General features: G+C 36.3%; 1 protein-coding gene across 2 annotated transcripts in view; it reads right to left on the reverse strand.

The window, feature by feature from the left end:
• Window positions 1-22,770, reverse strand: part of LOC141520652 (catenin alpha-3-like) — a 1,797,877-nt gene that overhangs the window by 867,975 nt on the left and 907,132 nt on the right. For both annotated transcript variants that reach the window (XM_074232362.1, XM_074232363.1), the window contains exon 8: window positions 5,468-5,548. In XM_074232362.1, the coding sequence (XP_074088463.1) occupies window positions 5,468-5,548 (81 nt within the window). The remainder of the gene's footprint in view (window positions 1-5,467; window positions 5,549-22,770) is intronic.

Below are 22,770 nucleotides of genomic sequence, written 5' to 3' on the forward strand. Positions count from 1 at the left end.
TAGCTGTGTGTCCTTGGGCAAGTTACTTAACTCTATTCCTTTGCAGAAACAAACAAACAAAAAAGACTCCCTTTGAATATTTTGTGGAAATAGAATGAAAAAAAAAATAAAGTAACTGAGTGATCATCACAGAGTTAGTATTCACATATGGATCTCACTCTCTCTCAATTAGATAACAAATAATATGACTTCTAGGTTCACAAATACCTTTCTTAACTAATCTGGCCCCACTACTACTACACTCCTCACTCTACTTCACTGTTAAGTTACTAACTTGTTGGGGTGACTAGGGAGTGCAGTGGATAGAGCACCGGCCCTAGAGTCAGGAGGACCTGAGTTCAGATCCGACCTCAGACACTTCATAATTACCTAGCTGTGTGGCCTTGGGCAAGTCACTTAACCCCATTGACTTGCAAAAAATCTAAAAGCAAAAGTTACTAATTTGTTTCTTTACTTCTCTTTCACCTTTCTTATTTCTTCCACACCCAAGCACTAAAATGACTTTCCTTAAGTCCTAGTCTAACTATATAATCCCCATCTTTAATAAATACCCCTGGGTGCATATCACCTCTAATAAACAGAATCCTTTCTGCTTAGCATTAAAAGTCTTTCTTAATCTGACTCCTAAAACCAAACTCTATATGCTAATACCTAAGGATGATCATCCAGTATACATGACAGTGACACAGCGAACCAACCCCAAAATATAAGGAAGGTTCTTTGGTTTCAGAGCTCAAAGGGAAGCTAGAGGACAGCTTTTCCAAGTCTCTCTCTTTTACACATGGAAAAACTGAGATTTACTGTAAGTCACCTAGATAGTAATAGTAAAGATGAATTTGAACCAAAGGTTACAGACTCTGTAACTAATGTCCCCCCTTCTCCTCCCCCCCCCAGCCCCCATAGAATTACTCTCAGAAATATCCCTTAGGAAACTCATCATCCACTCTAGTCCTTTGAATAAAAACTAAATGAACTTTTCTGTGATAAGGTCAGGGAAGAAAGACTCCGATGAGGCACAGGGGGGAAACTCGAAAGAGATGGGAATGTAAAAATGGAAATGTCTTTCTCTCTTTAAGGTATACCAAGCACTTCCCCCCCCACATTCTTAGGAAGTTAGTGAAAGACTTAGTTTTATTCTTCTCTCCCTCAAAGAAATGATATCAAAGTTTCAAAAGTAACAGTACAGACACACCTATCATGGAAAGATGAGGAAGTGTTTTCTTCTCATGAGAAATAAATAAGGATTTGGAAGAAGAGTCTGAGAAACAGTTGGATAGACTCAGAAAAGAATTATAGGGGTTGAGATCGTGCGTATTTCTCTCTTTAAAAAATATATATTCAGTATCTTAGAGAAAATGGGATGCTGAGGGGATATGGAAGTAGTTTCTTAAGTAATCAGAAGGAGTCTTCCATAGTTTGGGGTCACCAAATGAGGGCTATAGGAACTAATTAAAAGGAAAAGAGGTTGCTTATATTAATACTTACATATCTTCATATTTAAGGAAGACAGATTAGGAGACTGAGAGGGCACAATCGTATGTCAAAAGCAATAGATTTCCAAAAGGAATCTCAGAGGACTACCTCATCCTAAGTGGGATACCTTTTATAACATTCCCAAGACATAGTCCTCCAGTCTTTGATTAAAGACCTCCAGTGTAAGAGAAAAATCATCTCCCTTCCAAAGCAACCTGTTTGGTTTAGTTTGGTTGGGGGAAGTTTTTTTTTTCCCTCTCATTTCAAATCAAATTTTGTCTCTCTTAATTAAATATCCTTTCATTGATCCTTTCTTACCTGTCTAAAGCTACTCTCCTTCCACATGACGGCCATTCAAATATTCAAAGGTGGAAATGATACCTGACAAAACAAATCTTTTTATTATCAAGTGAAGGGCCCCACTTCTTTCATCTGTTTCTCCAGTGATCTACTGTCCTGATTGTTCTCTTACTAATGACCTCCAACTAGTCATCACAGGAGCATCATGAGGCTTCCATGAGATAACAGAAGCTTTTCAGACTTTGTAAACTTTAAAACTCTGTGCCTCTGTCTGTTTGTTATTGTTGTTGGCGATGGTGATGGTGATGGTGATGGTGATGCAGATGCTGGTGATGGTGATACAGATGCTGATGGTGGTGGTGGTGGTGGTGGTGGTGGTGGTGGTGGTATCATTCTACAGTCAGTTGGTCTCTTATGACATGATGAATTCATACTCTGAATCAGCTACCGCACTTCTTTTTGAAAAAATGTTATTTATTTAAGGCGATGGAATTAAATGACTTGCCCAAGGCCACAGCTAGGTAATTATTAAGTGTCTGAAGCCAAATTTAAACTCAGGTCCTTTGCACTCCAAGGATGGTGCTCTATCGATTACCCTAACTAGTTGTCCCTTACTGTGCTCCATTTCAATTCAAACATTTTTGTAGAATAATACAGTGGGGTGCAACTATATGTATTAGAAACTGAGTCTCCAGGAAAAAAAATGACATTTTCAAATTAAATCTTCATCACTGATGCTACCTTAAACCTAGACAATGAAGACAAAACAAAACAAAATAATGAATCAAAGCATGATTCCTAGTGACAGGGGATTTTTGAAGTGTAAATGTTCCCAATAAAACATTAACAATCAGCTACTGATGGCTGACTTTAAAACAAACCCAGTCAATTCCTTTCCTGTCATAAAACAGCAATAACGCCATACAAGATGCTCATTCTGGACTTTAAGCACCTCAGTACAGTCTAGAATAATCATAATTTTTGGAGGCCACTGTAATGATGTTGAATCATACTGTACTAACTGTCCACTTAGGCCATCAGATTATTTTAACTGTATAAAAGAAACTAAAAGACCAGGTATGGAGGAGTATAACTAGAATAAAGCCAGGAGAGCCTAGTAGAATCAGTAAAGCTATGAAAATCAAGGGGTAGGGGTTTGTTTCTTTTTCTTTTTAGGTTTTTGCAAGGCATTAGGGTTAAGTGACTTGCCCAAGGCCACACAGCTAGGTAATTATTAAGTGTCTGAGGTCACATTTGAACTCAGGCCCTCCTGATTCCAGAGCCAGTGCTCTATCCACTGCACCACCTAGCTACCCCGGATTGTGTATTTTTTTTTCAGTAGCTTATCAGAATCATTGTGCAAATTCTTATTACTTTCTCATGTGGAAGAAAATTTAACTCTTATTTTTTGTATGTGAATGGTTCCCTTAAATTTATTGAGAGTCCATTTCTTCTGGGAATAAAAAAATAAATGCATCTCCTACATGGACATCACAGGATTGCTGATGTTCTTTCATGTTACCTACCCTTCTTATCTTTCTTATCTATCAACAACAGAAGGAAGATCATTTATTAATATTCAAAAGACTGAAGTGGTTGGTGGGCATCTTGAGAAATATTTCTAAGAACAATTCTACATGAAGTCCTAGGTGAAGTAAGGACAATCAGAATTCATATTCTCCCTCACGTTCTTCATAGCTCTATCTCTTTACTTGACAACCTCAGTTCATCTGTACAATGGGGATAGTTAGAGCAAACATATTTCATGAAAAGTAAATGAAATAATATCTGCAAAATGATTTGCAAACCTTAAAGTGATATAGACCTGCTTTTTATTATGAATTATTAATATTAAATGCAAGTAGTAGTTAGAAAGAACCAGCATGGCCTCATCAAGAGTAGCCATACCAAAGGAAACACATTTCTTTTTTTGATGAGGTTACTAAATTGGAAGATGAGAGCAATATTCTGCACATAGATTGCCTGTGTTTGCACAAAGCATTCACTAAAATAACTCAATTTTATTGTTGATAGATGGAGAAATCTGGACTAGACAATAAGATAGGTAGATGGTTTCAGAACTGTTTGAACGTCTGACCTCACAGAAGAGTGCTTAATAAATCAAAGTCAACACTGAAAGAGATACCAGTGGAGAATCCCAAAGATATGTCCTGGCCCTGTGCTGTACAACAATTTTATCAATGACTTGGAAGAAGGCAAAGATATTACATTCATCACATTTGAAGAAGGCATAAAACTAATATATTGGATAACAGAGTTCAGAGGTCTTGATGAGTTACAATATAGGGTTGAATCTATTAGGGATAAATGCAGGAACTCACATGTGAGTTCAAGAAATTAATTACCAAATTACCAAAATTACCAAATAAAGGATGGAAGGAATATTTTTTAAAAGCATCTTGGGTTGTTTTGTTTTATTACTGTTTTTGTATATAAAGTTCAAGAGATATTATGTACTGAAAACTCAACATGAATTAGTCATGTGATGTAATAGCAAAAAAGCTGATAGGAATTTGGTCTGTGTTATGGAAATACAGCTTATGGAAATATAGAAATGGAAATTCTTTTGTCCTCCACCCTAATCATACAACATGTCAGTGCTCTGTTCAATTGTGGATGTGAATAACTGGAATAGTTTAAGAAAGACACTGAATATTTGGAGAATGTCCCAAAATGGCACCAAGGATAGTAAAGGACCTTGAGTATATGCCAGATGAGGGTCACTTAAAGGTATTCAGGATGCTAATCCTGGATAAGCAAGGACTCTCAGGAAACATAAGAGCTATTTTCCAGTGTTGGACAATCTTTCATACAGAAGAAAAATTAGTCTCGTTCTGCTGTTTGGTGGCAAAAGGCAAATCCAGGAGAGATATTTGCAAGTTCAAAAGACTGTATGGTAAAATGAATAGAATCTGGGGCTTGACTGAACAGTTCTGTAAAGCTGATCAATATTTGATCTTTTTGAGCCTCAGTTTCCTGGTCTGTAAAATGAAAGTGTTGGACACTGATAACCAGGAGTTTTAAGTCTATGATTCTTTAACCCTTCAATTCAAAAAAAATATATAGACTTAATATTGAAAACAGGGAAGTAGCTGGGCTTTAGTGTTTGACTTCTTAACAGTTCCTTATATCTAAAACTGGAGTGGGTCAAGATTCATCTTCATCATATATGTTCCAACAGAGATCAGATAGCTACACGTCTTATATGTTATAAAGATGAATCTTTTCATGTGTGTACTGGCTAGGTTGGCTGAAAAGACCCCATCCCACTCTAATTATAAGATTCTTTATTTTGATGCTATTAACCATGATTAGTGGCATGATAAACAGCTAAAAATAAACTACTTGATTTTTTTTTTGAGATACCTAAATCACATGAGACAACATGATAGGCAGTAGTCAAGAAAATCTGGATTGGATTCCCGACTCATATACTTACTAATTCTGGAACCCTGAGCCAGTCATTCAACATGGGTCTCAGTTTCCTCAATTGTAAAAGGGAGAGGTTATGTACTCTAAAATCATTTCTGACTCTAAATTTGCAATTCTGTGACTTTTCTTTTACTTAAGGTAGATAAAGATAGGTCAAAACAAGAGAAAAATGTTTTGGTTATATGTATATGATTGATTTTGCTCACCATCCCCTCATCTCCTCTCCTCTTTCTTCTCTTACCTGTCTACGAAGGTCTCTGGTCTTTTTGCACATGTTATCTATTGCAATATTCAGAGCATTGCTCCTTTCCTTCTTCCCAGCCTGTAAGAAAACATAAGACAAAAAACTGTTATCAGAAACTGAATCTAACTACTACCTTATTGTTTAGCAATTTTCTTTCCGTCATCCCTACCCCGCCCCCATCCCTAGCAAATAACACCTTGGCGTTTCAAGAACAGGTTTTCAACCCACTAACAAGTTGCATAAGAGATATGAGAATCTTGCTCCAGAGAAGGAGGATCATAATTAATGGCCACATTGGTTTGTCCTTTGAGGGACCACGGCCTGGCTGCAAGAGTGCCAGGGTCCATTCTGCCAGGCATCATACCAAACAGACAGCATAGACTGCTACTCCAAGGCTCCCAGCATGCCAGTTTGTTACCCGCTAAGTTGAGCAATTAGCTTAAAAGCTGCAGAGGCCCAATTTGTCACCTTCTGTGGGAGTTTCTGAAAGGAGGAATTTTAATCTGGCCTTGCGCAAAGAATGCTGAGACATGTTGGAGCTTTGTTGAACACCAACTAAAATATGCAGTGTGAACCTTGACCATGGATTCAGTTGACAAAATTCCAAGAACAAATAGTTTCCAGGGACAATATAAAGCAGTCCATGGGTTTCGCCAGGCAATCTGAAAGATGCCTTTCCCCTTCTCCTTCTATGGCAATAGAACTCAACATGGATTTAGGAGGACTGAGTTTGAATTCTGGCTTTACCATTTTCTATCCATGGAACCCTGGACAAAAATTTCTTGTACTGTGTGCCATACTTGCATTAAATAAATAAATGAAGAAAGTTCATGGCATGAATTTGGAAGACCTTTTCTATAACTAGATTCAAATGAATACAAGAATCATTTAATAAGAGTCTAAAAAGTGCTACGTACCATTCTAGCAAATAGCAAAAATGAAAATAGGCCCTTCCCATTTGAACATAATAGAAAGGTAGGCAGAATCATCCTATTCCTTCTCATTGTCTACAATTATCCCTTCTACATCATAGGTATTAGGGACTAAGGATCCCCCATGATCTGGAAAATCTGCAGACATTTTTTGTCTTCCTTTTCTGCCAATGATGAACTCAGAATTATAAAGATATTAAAAGATAAAATATGTTGATGGTATACAATACCATACATATACTTTAGAATTTCTGAGTTTCTAAATATTTTTGGTATCATCTGTTGTTCTTCCTGTGTTATCTGTGTCTTCTGCAAAATTGTCTCAAATTCCCACTTTATTTCCTATACCGACCCATGATATATGAAAACTCCATCAAGGAAAGGATAACAGTATTTGCACCCAACCTGTGGTAGAGCCTTCTAAGTTTAGAGTGGTGCGATCAGCCACGTTCTGACTCTACCTTGACTTCAATAAAGTAATGTCATACTGATCCTTTTCGAGAATAAACACTAATTGGGGCGGCTAGGTGGCGTAGTGGTTAAAGCACCGGCCTTGGAGTCAGGAGTACCTGGGTTCAAATCCGGTCTCAGGTACTTGATAATTACCTAGCTGTGTGGCCTTGGACAAGCCACTTAACCCTGTTTGCTTTGCAAAAAACAAAACAAAAAAAAAAACCCAAAAAAGAATAAACACTAATTGATTTCCAAAGTCTCTTCAGTCTCTAGATTGCTCAGTGATAACACCTCCAAGCAGAAAATGTCGTTAGTTTGCTTGTTGCTTTCTCCCATTATGCTGTGAACTTCAATCCTGATGCATGTGAAGGGAAAATAACCTTGTCTGGTTGTGTGTTTTTGTGTGTATGTGTGTGGGTATGTGGGTGTGTGATTAAGTTTCCAAGGCTTGACGTTGAAACTGCCCTTTTTTCCTGATGATGTTTAGCATAAAAAAGATGGAAATGACTATTATGTGATTCACTTCTTTGAAAATGGCTGCTCTTTAAATTAATAAGCTGAGAATCGTCCTTGGGAGGAGTTCTTGAAAGTAAGAATGAGAAATTTAAGGAGTCAGTGACTGTAGGAATTGGTCATTGAGAGAGAAACTCCTTTTTTCCCCCCATGGAACAAAAAATATTTATTCTGGGTTCTAAGAAAAAATTTTGCTTTCTTTCTGAAAGACTTATTAAAGATCATATAGTCTAATCCCCTTATCATTGTGAATACTGAAGCTCAGAGAGATGAAGAGATTGACTTAAGTTCACACAGGCAGCATGGAGCTGAAATTTGAATCCAGGTTAATTTCTTTTTCATTGTTGTTTTTATATCATCTCATTCTATTTTGTTGTATCATCAAAATGACTGAATTTTATAATTATTTGCACTTCCCTAGACCTTGATTTCATCATCTATTTTATGAGGGGGGTGGGAGAGATGACATTCATGGATCTCTCTAGCTCTAAATCCCATTGGAGAAAACCAAAAAGCTTTTTCATCTCCCTGCGCTAGTGTATACTGTGATGCCTCAAGCAAAAAGTCATACAGAGTGGAATCTGGAACTTGGAACTGAAGGGACACCTAAAGAATCAATCTGAGGCAAAGGGCAAAGGAACAACTCCTCCTCATTCTCTATGGGTTCCATTCTTTAGATTGCATCATTATCATGCCACTCTCACTGCCACCCACCCCTCTCTGAAGCTCTTTGCCAAGAACCTTATCATTCCAAAGACTGGTTCTCATAGGTCATCAGTACCCTCAAATTATCCCTTTCTTCTTCCTGGGGAACTGGAGGGAAGAGTAAAATCACCTGTTACAGTATCTCTATTATAAGAGCATCCAGAAGCCCAACCAACTCTTCATTTCCCACCAGAATATAGACTTTGAAATCAGCTCAACTATCATTGTGACCCTGAGCTGTCTATCTCCTTTCTTTTTCTGAGTTGTCTCCCTGTCCCACTCCATACACTTTAGCATAGTATCTGGAACACTGTTGGTACTTAATAAAATTATTGTACTGTATTGTAAGATTGTACTATGGCAGCTGGTGGCTACTTGTATTCGGTTCTGCCTATGAGGAATAATTATTCGGACTCGGGAAAACATGGTTGGAAATAAAACAAAAATTTATTTAAAAGGTTACAAGACTTAGGAAGGGCAAGGGAGGGAGGGAGGGAGAGAGAGAGAGAGAGAGAGAGATAAAAGAACAGCCAAGCAGTATTGGCTAGGCCATGGTCAGAGAAGACTGTGGCCAGAGTTGAACTCAAGCTCAGGTTTTTATGTCTTGTCTCTCATCCAAAGGGCAAAAGGTGAACTCCCTTCCCTTATACTGGACCAGGATTTAAGTAGAGGGTAAAGCCCAAGAAGACCAGGATAAAATTTTACATTAAACAATGAATCAATGGTACATATCGAATGGGGAGGGTCTGCACCCAAGATTGCGATTGTTTCTGTTACAGTCCTAATTCTCTACTTCAAGTCACTTTACATCTCAAGAGTCAATTGACATCTCCACCCACTCTTTCTGCTATATTTCCAATTCTCTTCTTCTTTCCCCTGCATCACTGTTAGTTAACTCAGTGGCAGAACACAGGTAAGGAATCAAGAAGACAAGTTCAGATCAACCCCCAGCTAAGTACTAACTGTGGGACCCAGGGTAAATCACTTAACCCTGTTTGTTTGAATTTCCTCATCAGTAAAATGAGCTGGAGAAGGAAATGCCAAACCACTCCAGTATCTTTGCCAAGGAAGCCCCAAATGGAGACATAGAGTTGGGTATGGGGGCAGATAGGTGGCGCAGTGCATAGAGCACCAGCCCTGAAGTCAGGAGAACCTGAGTTCCAATCCAGCCTCAGACACTTAATAATTACCTGTGTGCCTTGGGCAAGCCACTTAACTCCATTTCCTTGCAAAAACTAAAAGAAAAAAAAATTGGGTGTGATTGAACAACACTAAATCTGGACCACAGGTAACTCCAAAGCATAAATAAAGGTCTTTCTATTATGAAGTTCATGGGATAATTTATTTAAATTGGAAAGGTATCTTAGAGGAAAATTTAGAATAAATTTACAGCTGAGGAAATTGAGTCCACAGTAAAAAAAAGTGGAATTTAAACTGAAGCCTTCTGGATCAATACCCAATGTCTTTTCTGCATCGTCAAAGTTCCTAAGCAGAAGATGCAACTAAATTACGTCCTATCCCTGAAAGACTTATCTCGTCATAGAACAGATGGCATGATAGAGGGAAAACGCTGTTGGTCTTGAGGTCAACAGAGCTCTAATTTTAAATTCCACTTCTAATAGTGACTATTTTTGTAAGAACCTTGTTGAGCCTCAGTTTCCTTATCTATTAAAAAAAAGGTCTATAATTCACAACACCATCCTTACAGGGTTATAGGAACAAAGCCCTTTGTATAAAAGGAACAAGTAAGTAGACCTGTTAGGTAAAGGGTCATCAATGGACAGCTTTTGTCAGATGCTGCCAGAACTAACCCAGGGAAAGTCTCTAATGTACAGGTCCACTGTTAACTGATGCCAATTTAACTGATGCCCCTTCAGAAATGTCATGAACATTCTTTAGGATTCTAGAATTAGAAATAGGAAGGAACATAGAATCCAGTATCTTTGTCTTCCAATTAAGGAAGCTGAGACCCACAGAGGTCATTCAGGTAATAAGCATTAAAGCAAGATTCCAACTCAAATCTTTTTGACTCTGAGTCCATTGCCCTATCCATTACACCACACTATCCCTGCCCTTCACTCTTAGTCCTTCCCAAGCAGGAATAAAAGAATGAGGTCAGTTTGCAAAGGAACAGTCAGGGTCACAAGCACACCTAACAATCGCACAGAAGAAATTTATGTTAGTCCTTCAAACTCTCTAATTTTTGGCACACTTGGTACCTCCCGCACTGTGATTCATCAATACTGCTAAAAGATGGCAGAATTATTGGAAGAGGCAATGGTGACACAGGGCAGCAACATGAAAAGATTCAATGAGAGCTATAAAGGTGATTTCCTAGTTTTGATATCCTGGGCTTAGTCTGACTCTAAGACTCTTTAGAGAATTGGGAACATTTTCACTTTAAACATTGGCTTTTTACACTGGGACACACTTATTCTTTCCTTCCTATGTCCCTCCTCTTTTCATTCAGCTTTGAGTCTTCTATCCTTTGCTTTCCCTACTCAGGTCAGAATTATGTTGCAAGGCCCCTTCCCCTTCATTTAGCAGAACATAAAAACCCCATATACTGGAAACAAGACTGGCTCCAAATTCAGAGACCCAAGGTCCAAATCTGTTTTCTGATACTTCTTTTTTATGTGACCAAAAATAAGTCATTTAAATAGCCCCAGCCTCAGTTTCCTCGATATTATATCATTATAGCAGCATTTATTATGTCACTATATATATATATCAGACCCTGTGTTTATCTATAAAATGAGTAAAGCCAGAGGGGCCTTCCAAGTCAAGATTTCTCAGCCTATAATCCAATTCAATTCAATACACATTTCTTAAACCTCGAACACAAGTCAGACTCTGGCTAGGGACACAAATTAAAATAGAACAATCCTTGCCCCCAGGGGAATTACAAACAAATGAAGTGGAATGATAGGAGGGATAGTCATTTCCTTAAAATCCTTCCAATTTAATAGCTGGCTTTCATTTATAAAACACATTTTCATTTACACATTATTTTATATATTATCTCATTTGGTCCTCAGGATTTCCATGTGAGGTAGGAACCACTGTTATTTCAATTAAATAAGAGGAAATTAAGACAGAAAGAGGCTAAGAGATTTACTAGGGATCACAGACCTATTAGGGTCTGCAGCAATATTTGACTTCAGATCTTTCTGATAACTCAGCAGTCTATCCACTATATCACATTTTGAAGCATTTACAAATATTTCCTTTGGGGGGGGCAAGGTAATGGGATAAGTGACTTGCCCAAGGTCATACAGCTAGGTAATTGTTAAGTGTCTGAGGCTGGATTTGAACTCAGATCCTCCTGACTCCAGAGCTGGGGCTCTATCCACTGTTCCATCTAGCTGCCCTAAAAATATTTTCTAAAGTCATTAAGTTTGAAAATGGAAGTCTATCAGATTCCTTCTTGTCCATAAGTTCTGTGATTTGTATTAATTCAAGGATGTAATCATGTGATTCAAGAGGATTAAAGGATTTCAAGTTAGAGTTAAAAGGGATCTTGGAGTCTGAAGGCAAGTCCATGATTTTACAAATGAGGAAAAAGATTCAGAAAAATTAAGTGATTTGCCCTAGGTCACGCAACTAGAAATGATCAGTAGCAGAGTTTTTTTCCCCCCATTCTGACTTCCCTCCCCTCACCCCCCCCCAGAGGGCATTCTGTTACTCTTTACATTGGTTCCATGTTATATATTTATCTCGGTTGAATGTGATGACAGAGGAGCCATATCCTTAAGGAAGAAAAATAAAGTATGAGATAGTAAAATTACATAATAATATAAAAGGTTTTTTTTTTCTAATTTGACAGTAATAGTCTTTTGGTCTTTGTTCAAAGTCCATAATTCTTTCTCTGGTTACAGATGGTATTCTCTATTGCAGATAGCCCAAAATTGTCCCTGGTTGTTGCACTGATGGAATGAGCAAGTCCATCAAGGTTGATCATCACCCCCATGTTGCTGTTTGGGTGTACAATGTTTTTCTGGTTCTGCTCATCTCCCTCAGCATCAGTTCATACAAATCTTTCCAGGCTTCCCTGAATTCCCATCCCTCCTGGTTTCTAATAGAACAATAGTGTTCCATCACATACATATCCCACAGTTTGTTAAGCCATTCCCCAACTGAAGGACATTCACTTAATTTCCAATTTTTTGCCACCACAAATAGAAAAATATCAGCCTTAAAATAGATAAGACAAATATAGTTCAATATGTAATTAGTTGTGTAAAAATGAAAAGTTTTCACTGAAAAACATTTGTTCTAAGCAGATAATTCATAGTTTTTGGTGAAAATTGCAATTCAGATGCTTTCCCAATTTAATCCTTATTTACTATTGAACATCTTTCATAAGATTTATCAATGATTCTTAAAAAAATGAATGGGGACTGAGAGTTTGATTTTGGAAAAGCCACTTCTCCTCTGGGTCTCAATTTCCAAATATATAAAATAATAGGAATGAAGCAATTGTGAGTCAGCATGGGCAAGGGGGTAGCTCAAATCCTTCTTCTGACATTGATTAACAGAGTGATTTTACCAGATAATTAAGTTTTTGGATCCTTAGTTTCCTTATCTGTAAAATGGAGATGATCTCAATAATTACAAGGTTTGAAACTTGGAACAATAAACCTGAGGGTCAAACTAGGATTCTGCCACTAATTATCTATCTTAATTTGAACAAGTTACCTTTAATAGACTTAATTTTTAATTTGGATGATGAAAACTTTGGATTATATGATTTTTTTCAAACTTTGTTCCTGCTCCAAATAGATAAGCCTCTACCTAATTCATATGGTTATAGTGAAAAAAAAAGATCTATGATTTAATTCAATTCAGTTCAATCTAAGATATATTTATAATGTTCCTACTTTGTTTGAGGTACTAGGTACCAAAAGCAATGACAAAAACCAAGAATTTTTGAAATAACTACTCTATTTCAGGAATTATATTATCCTTGTTTCAGGGATATTTCAATGAAGAGAGCATACTTGCACATTGGTGAGTAAATTTGAAGTGATATCAGGAGGGAAAAGAGCCCTAACTAGGGGTATGGAGAGGCATAAGTCAGAAAAGGTCTCATGTGGGATATGAGCTTTGTAAAAAGCTCAGGAGTATTAAGGGTGAAGGTAAGGAGAGATGAACTTGATTGCAGGCCTAAAGACAAAGGGAGTCATTCTTATAAATAATACATTTTATATTATAATAACATACTTATAAATAATAGCTCACACCACAACTATCAGCTAGTATTACTTGGATGATTCAAAGAAAAGGCCTCATTCTGTGAAAAACCCAAAAAAGGTAAAAGAAAAAGAAAAATGTTACAATTTCTTAACCTGAAAATGTGTTGATGGGTGTATTTGTCTAGAAATGAAACAAAGGAAAGATGCTTTGAATAAGGAGGGTGGTGTTTATGACTCTAGGGAGGACAGCAAAGACCCAAACACCAAAGGGCAAGCATTTAACACCCAGGAAAATGTATTCAACTGATAATCAAATTTTAAAATGCTATAGAAGCTAAGAAGCAGGTTGTACTGAAGCTAAACTCAACCAGCTGGAGTAGTTTCTTTCTTTCTTTTTTTTTTTGAAAGTAGCATCCTATTCAACCTTTCAGAATGACACATTTGCCTTTTAGTGGAAAAATCTACATTTCATCATCATAAAGAGAGAACATAATGTCCTTGGGTTTATTTCTTCCTCACAGAAACAGCCTGGATGTTTTATACTTGGCTTAGTACACAGCAAAGGTAAGATTCAAGCAAATGTGACTTTTATATTGTTGCTCTTGCTCTTGTTTTCAAGAATGGAAGACATATAGACATACAAACATGAAAAATAGAAGCTTCATTTTCAGAGTTCCAGGGTAGTAGAGATACTGTCAGAAAACATGTGAATCATTAAAATTCTGATTCTCCACCCTACCCCTTCCAGAATTCAATACACATACCCACACAGACTCTCCTAGTCAAATTATTCCTTGAAGAAAATGTTTAGATCTGGGGCCTATTAAAAGTAACTTGCTCAAATTTACATAAATAATCACAAATTGTAGAATCAGAGTTTGACCTTCAGTGTATGATTGCAATTTCAGTACCATGTATAACTATATTGATCATCTCCATTTTACAGATAAGGAAACTGAGGTTCCAAAAACTTAATTAACTGAATTAACTGGAAAAAATCACTCAGTTAATCAGAAGGAGGGAAGTTAAGATGGTACTGTGGATAGAGCACTGACCTTGGATTCAGGAGGATGGGAGTTCGAATCCAACCCCAGACATTTGACACTTACTGCGTGTCCTTGGGTAAGTCCTTAACTCTAATTATCCCCTATCCAGGGCCATCTCCAGTCATTTTGATTCATATCTGGCCACTAGAGGTTCCTGACTTAGCACAGCATCCCTTCACTCAAATCCAATGCACCTGCTTGCCATGGCATCACCTCCCTGGTGGCATGGTCTTCTTCAAAAATGAAGGACAAACATTTGCAGGAAAAGGACTTGAGCCAGCTCCTTGCCATTGTCCCATGTTGACTCAGTCAGTTCTATCTTATTGTTTTCCATATGTGGAAATATAATCCTTGCATTTTAGGGTTAGCATTAAAGTGGAAGACCTTTGGAGGAGGGCACAGCTTCCAGGAAATAAGGAGGTCCCACGGTATTGCTTCAGTGAGATGATCAGCAGGAGGATTGTGGTCATCTTTTAGCACTTCAGTTAAAATACAACATTGATAAACTTTCAAGTATCCCTCAGTGAATCTTGTGATCCCCTTCTTGTACACTTAGTTAGTCCCCTTTGACCTCTGTGTCTAAGGCAAGTTGAAGAGTGTGATATTAGAATAAAAGCTGTTTTTGAATAGGGTTTGTTTCATTCACTTCATCTCTCTTGTCTAGTACCAGGTTCATCATATACTAAGTATTCAAGAAGGCAGCTGGGTGGTCCATTTCATGGAGTGCCAGGTCTGCTGTCAGGAAACCTGATCTTGTTATGTTCAAACATGTCCTCAGACACTAGTTGTGTGATCCGTGGCAAGCCACATCACCACAATGCCACAGTATCCTCATATGTAAAAGGAGGTGGAGAGGGAAATGGCAACCTGCTCCAGTATCTCTGCCAAGAAAACACCAGATGAGGTCACAAAGAGTCAGACATGACTGAACAACAAAATTCTTAGCTTAGAGGAACTCCTCTAATCAGGGCCAGCTAGGTGAAACAGTGATCAGAGGGCCTGACCTAAGACTCATCTTAGAGAATTCAAATCTGACTTCAAATACTTATTAATTCTGTGACCTTGGCTATTTTCTTAACCTTATTTGTCTCAATTCATGCATGTGTAAAAGGAATGGGATTAAAAATGGCAAAGCCCTCTGCAGAAAATTTGATATGGGTAGAAAAGAATATACTTTTTCTCGACAATTTATACCAAAATGGATCATGAACTAGGGCATAAAAACCTTATAATCAAATGCAGAAAGGCAGAAATAATAAATGTATACTTCTCAGATCATGATGCAATAAAAATTAGATGTAATAAAGGGTCATGGGAAGATAAAACAAAAATTAACTGGAAACTAAATAACTTTTAAATGATGACTTGATCAGAGCAAATCATAGAAGTAATCAATAAGTATATCCAGGAAAAAGATACTAATGAGACATCATAGCACAATTTATGGGATGCAGCCAAGGCAGTTTTGAGGGGGGAACTTTATGTCTCTAAATGATTATATAAATAAAATAGAGTAAAAGGGAGATCAATGAATTGGCTATGCAACTAAAAAAGCTAGAAAAAGAACAAGTTAAGATCCTCCATTAAATACTAAATTGGAAATTCTGACAATCAAGGGAGAGCTTAATAAAATTGAAAGCAAGGAAACCATTATTCCAGTAAATAAAGCTGAGTCACTTTTATGAAAAAAGCCAATAAACTAGATAAACCTTTGGATAATCTGATTTGAAAAAGAAAGAAGAAAAGCAAATTACAAGCATCAAAAGTGTAAAGGATGAACTAACCACCACTGAGAAGGAAATAAAAGAGATAATTTGGAGCTACTTTGCCCAACTGTATGCCAATACATTTGATAAGCTAAATGAAATGGATAAATATTTCAAAAAATACGAACTACCCAGAGTAACATGAAGAAATAACATACTTAAATAATTTCATTTCAGGAAAAGAAATTTATCTTCATCAATACATTCCCTAAGAAAAAGGCTCCAGTCCAGATGTATTTACAAGTGAATTCTTTCAAATATTTAAGGATTAATTCCTATTCTACTTAAAAAATAGAAAAAAGAGTTCTACTAAATTTCCTTTATGACACTAACATAATGGTACCTGAACCAGGAAGAACCAAAACAGACAAAGAAAATTACAGAACAATCTCCCAAATGAGCACTGATGCAAAAATCTTAAATAAAATTTTAGCAATGAGATTACAGCAAGTTATTATTAGGATAATATACCATGATCAGGTAGGATTTATATCAGTTAGGCAGGGATGATTCAATATTAGGAAAACACTCAATATAATTGGGCATAAAACAGAAATATATGATTATCTCAGTAGATGCTGAAAAAGTCTTTTATAAAATACAACATCCATTCCTATTAAAAAACAATAGGAATTTTAGGAATAAATGGAGTTTTTTCCTTAAATTTATAAGTAGTATCTATCTAAACCATCAACAAATATTATATGTAATGGGAATAAACTTGGAGCACTTCTAATAAGATCAGGGGTGAAACAAGGATTCCCATTATCACCATTAGTATTCCATATAAATTTAGAAATGTTAACTCTAACAATAAGAGAAGGAAAAAGAATTGAAGGAATCAGAATTAGCAATGAGGAAGCAACATTTTCGCTCTCTGCAGATGATAGGATTGTAGACTTGGAGAACCTGAGAAAACCATCTTACAAACTCTTTGAAACAATTAAGAAATTCAGCAAAATAGTAGGATATAAAATAAATTCATATAAACCATCAGCATTTCTATAGATGAACAACAGAGTCCAAGAGCAAGAGACAGAAAGATACATTCTATTTAAAGTAACTCTAAATCACATTAAATATCTGGGAATCTACCTCCCAAGACAAAGTCAGAAATTGTATGAACACAATTATAAAGCATTTCTCATCCAAATCAAGTAAGATCTAATAATTGGGAAAAATGTCAATTCTTCATGGTGAGATCAAGCTAATGTAATAAAAATGACAATTCTAATCAAATTAAATTACTTATTCAGTACCATACCAATTAAACTACCAAAGAATTGTTTTACCATGCTAGAAAAAAATAACAAAATTCATCTGGAGCAACAGAATGTCAAGAATAACAACGGAACTGATGAAAAAAAACGTAAAGGAAGGTGGCTGAGCTCTACCAGATCTAAAATCATACCATAAAGCAGCAGTCATCAAAGCTGGTTAAGAAAAAGAGTAATGGATCAGAGGATTAGGACATGTTCAAAAGAAACTATAGTAAAAGACTACAGTAATCTACCGACAAACCCAAAGACATTAGCTTCTGGGAGAAGAACTCACTATTTGACAAAAATTATTGGCAAAACCAGAAATTAGTAAGGCAAAAACTAGGCATAGACCCACTATCTCATATCCTATACCAAAAATAAGGTCAAAATGGATACAAGATTTAGACATAAAGGGCAACACACTAGATAAATTAAAAGACCAAGAAATATTCTATCAGATCTATGGAAAGGGAACAAATTTATGAACAATCAAGAAACAGAGTACATTATAAACTGCAAAATTAATGACTTTGACTACATTAAATTAAAAAGGTTTTGTACTAATAAAATCAATGCTGCCAAAATTAGAAGGAAAGCAAAAAGCTGGGGAAAAAATCTCCACAACCAGGAGTTCTGATAAAGATCTCATTTCTAAAATATATAAAGAACTACATCAAATTTATAAGGGTACAAGTCATTCCCCAATTGATAAATGATCAAAGGATATGAATAGACAATTTTCAGATGAAGAAATTAAAGCTACATATAATCATATGAAAAAATGCTCCAAATCATTATTGATTAGAGAAATAAAAATTAAAACAACTATGAGATATCCCCTTACACCTATTAGATTGGCTATGATGACAAAAAAGGAAAATAATCAATATTGGAGAGGTTGTGGGAGGATTGGAACATTAATGCATTGCTATTGGATTTGTGAAGAGTTCCAAACATTTTGGAGAGCAATACTGAACTGTGCTCCAAGAGAAATAAAACTGTTCATACCCTTTGACCCAGAAATTCTAATTCTAGGCATATATACAAAAGATATTGTAAAAAATGGGACAAGTCCCACATATTCCAAAAATATTCATAGCAGCTCTTTTGGTAGTGACAAAGAATTGGAAATTGAGACAATGCCAATTCATTGGGGGATGGTTAAACAAGTTTTGGTACGTGAATATTATGGAATATTATTGTTCTAGAAGAAAACCATAAATAGTCAGACTCTAAAGAAGCATGGGATGAGTTACAGAATCTGATGCAGAGTGAAGAGAGCAGAACCAAGACTACAATGGACAAACTAACAACAACGTTGGGAGATGATCGACCTTAATGGGTGCAGCTCCTCTCAGCAGTTGAGAGAGCTGGGGCAACCCTATCAGACTGTTTATGGACAATGCCATCCCCACCCAGAGGAAGAAAAACAAATAAAAAAAAAACTTCCACAATCAGAATACTACATTCACTTTTTAAAAGGATATCTCTTATGTATTTCTTTCCCTTAATCCTAATTTATCATACTGAAAATGACTACTCTCTAAATTTAACACAAATGTGTATGTACAATATTAACCTGACTGTTCACCACTAAGGAGAAGGGGTGGGAAAGGAGGGTGGAAGGAAATGTTTTAACTTAAAAAATACATATGTATATGGATAAAATGTATCAATAAAAAAATGACAAAGCACTCTAGTATCTTTTTTTTTTTTGCAAGGCAAATGGGGTTAAGTGGCTTGCCCAAGGCCACATGGCTAGGTAATTATTAAGTGTCTGAGACTGGATTTGAACCCTGGTCCTCCTGACTCCAGGGCCAGTGCTTTATCCACTGTGCCACCTAGCCACCCCCAAAGCACTCTAGTATCTTAACCGAAACAAAACAAAAACAAAAAATCAACACAAATTGGGTTATGAAAAGTCAGACACAACAATAACAAAAAAAATTGAACAAGAAGATAAGTACTAAGTAAATGCTTACTGATTGATTGATACATGAAGTGGAACAACCAGATAGGAACCAAGGATGGCCATGGACATCAAGTCCATGATTATGAAGAAGTGAAAAAATTGGAGTTCTTTAGAGAAGACTGAGGCAATACAAGAGAAATGTTAATGAAAGATTAGATTTAGGTTCCTAAAATCACAGACATAGCTATAACTAGAAGAAACTACAGACATCAACCAGTGCAAACCTTCTCATTTTACAGATGAGAAAATTGAGGTCTGCTAATTTTTTTATTTTTTTCATCCATATGCTCATGTATATTTTAAAGTTATAAAATTCCTTCCACCTTCCCACCCCACTCCCTTCAGCGGCAAATAGTCAGGTTAGCATTCAATTAGTCATTTTTGGCACGAGGAATCAGGATTAAGAGAAAGAGATATATAAGAAATAATTATTTATAAAGTGTTCATCAGATTGTGAAGAGTTACTTTTTTTGTTTGTTTGCTTTGTTTTTCTTCCTCTGGATGGGGATAACTTTGTCTCTAGTTGGTATAGGGTTGTTCTAGTTCTCTGAACTGCTGAGAGGAGCTGCTTCCAAGGTAGATCATCTCACAATGCTGTTGTTAATATGTACATTGTTCTCTTGGTACTCCCTTTGCTCAGCATCAGATACTGTAGCTCATCTTATGCTTCTCTGGTCTGACCATTTATGATTTCTAATAGAACAATAATATTCTATAGTGATAATTTAAGTGGTTGGTTTATGCCCAAAGGCTAGCTCATGTCAAAGGAAGCATTTACTTCCCTTTCTTTCTGAATCTGTTTGATCAGATAGTCACTAAAAAAGCATACCTTCCTACTATTTTTCAAATTCATTCTAGAAAGAGGAACATGGACAGACATTGTAAAGAGATTTAGAATTGATATAAGAACACTCTTACAGGGATCAACAAATGTAGCCATGTTCAATCTCAACCACCTTTGAAAATAGACCTGCTACTCAGATTGCTGAGTCAAAGGAAATAGACAGTTTAATTACTCTTTGGGCTTAATTCCAGATTGTTCTCCAAAATGGTTCCATCAGTTAACAGTTCTACCACCAATGAATTAATGTCCCAATTTTTTCACATCCTCTCCCACATTTGTCACTTTCCTCCTCAATCACTTGATGCTATCACTCTTTGGATTAAGGTTGACCCCCTATTATGTGATATGTTGTAGAGCACATATTCAGATTTTACAAAATTGAATGAATGAATAAGACATTTATTAAGGCCTTACTATGTGCAAAACATTGTGCTAATTGCTAGGGGAAACAGAAAAGAGTCTCTGCTTTCAGGGAATTCACATGTTACTAAGGAAGATAAAACTTATGGTAACTGGTGGACGTGGTAGAGAGATGAGAGATAGAAGCAAAGAGAAGAGTAAGAAAAAGATACAGAACCAAGGATGAAGAATGGAGAGAGAGAGATGAAATGAGAAAAATACTATATAAACATAAATTATCATCATCATCATCATCATATATCAAAGACTGTGATGACTGGAAAAAAAATCCAGGAGACATTACACCTATAATCTCCTCCAAATTTTACTAAATTTCTCCCTAATTTCTCCTCACCTTTTGTTGTTGTTGTTCCTTCATTCATTCGGTCAGTGATGTTCAACTTTTTGTGATTTCCCTGGATTATGCCATCTATAGAATTTTCTCGGCAAAGATATTAATGTATTTTGCTGTTTCCTTTTCCAATGGGTTAAGAAGGACAAAAGTTGTGACTGACCTAGGATCACATAACTACTAAATGTCTGAGGTTGAATTTGCAGTCAGGTTTTCCCAACTCTAGGCTCTGAGTCCATTGAGTCCTCTCCTAGTCAGAAATTAAGTAACTAAACCAAGGCAACACAGCTAGGAAGTGTCTGAGGCCAAATTTGAACTCAGGACTCCCTGACTCAAGGTCCAGTGCTTTATCCAAAGAGCTGTACTAATTTCTCTCTCCCCTACTCACTCAAATTTAACTTCTGCCCTTCTTTACTTGTCTAATACCTCCAAATTTCCTGAAGAAATTCATTATCTTTATTTAGCTCAAAAGCAACTATCTTTCACGAATCATCTCCAACAGAAGTCAAGGAAAACAAAACTTATCTCTCTTCCATGGTATTCAACAGCCTATCACATGTATTATAGTAGCTCCTTGTCTTCCCTGCATTTTCTCTTCTCAAGGATAAAACAATGCCAAATCCTTCAAGTAATTCAAGTAATTGGCATAAACTCAAGGTCCTTTGTCATCTCTCTTGTCCTCCTCTAGTTTTCTTAAACTTCTCTATATCCTGAGAAATATTATATATTTATATATATATATATATATGTATATATTTATGTGAGTATATATCTATCTGTCTGTCTACTTATCAATCTATGTCTCACTGTTCTTGGCTCCTGAATTTGATTTACCTACTTTGAACCAAAGATGTGAAAATATTTAGAAGGGAACATTCAGGCATTAAGGTGACCAAATGCAATTGAAACAATACTATATGTCCTCTAATGGCCAAGCTGAGAGTAATTTGCTATTGAATAATTGGACTGACTGGCTCTTTTAACACATGGACTGATCCTTTGAAAAAAATAGGTAGAATAGCCAAAAATGATTTCTCTTAGATTCTCTCTACTGCACATATGAGTCTGGATGATTCTTTTCTTTATAAACCAGGAATGGGGGTGGGGTGTTGGATGATCTCAAAGGACCATTCACTTTCTTTTCAAGGACTCAAAATTTTCCAGACTTTGCATGCTCTTAGGAAAGTAGCTCATAAGACAACTCAGTACAACAAATGTTATTAAGATTACTACCCCAGCTAAAGAAAAACAAAAGTGAGAAGGGTTCCTACCATTAAGAAACTTGCATTATACTAGATTATAATGACTCACATTTACATACACTTTAAAGTGTGTTAAGCACTTTGCATAATTAAAACAATAATAGGGAACATTTATGTAGCTACATATATTATCACATTTGAGTCTCAAAACAAAGCTGTGAGAAAGATGCTACTAGAATCCTCACTTTAGGTTAATTTCCAATGATGCTAACTAAACACTTTGCCTCTTGAAGGGGCATTTACATTTTGAATACAATAAGTTACAAAGGCAAATAAATTAATTTCTAATTATGAAAAGTTAGGCTGATTAGTAATTCAAAAATTCTATGGTAGGATGAAATCTTAGAATAGATCTGGAATTATGCCCAAATTATGCCCTTTGTCTACTCCTAAAATCAAACCTAAAGTTATCAAGGTTTTCGTCTATCCTTCTCAGTTGTCCTTTTCTCTTGAAGAAGCATCTCGACATAGTACCAAGGGTTAGCTGGGGAGAGGGGAAATTCTAAGTTCAAAGTTTGCCTCCAAAAGATAATGTCTGTTGTGATTTGTGTCAAACTAAGAACTTCAAAGTTCCCTTAAGCACCTCTCTAATACTATAA

This window comes from Macrotis lagotis, chromosome 4 (genome assembly GCF_037893015.1).
Source record: "Macrotis lagotis isolate mMagLag1 chromosome 4, bilby.v1.9.chrom.fasta, whole genome shotgun sequence".
NCBI lineage: Eukaryota > Metazoa > Chordata > Mammalia > Peramelemorphia > Peramelidae > Macrotis > Macrotis lagotis.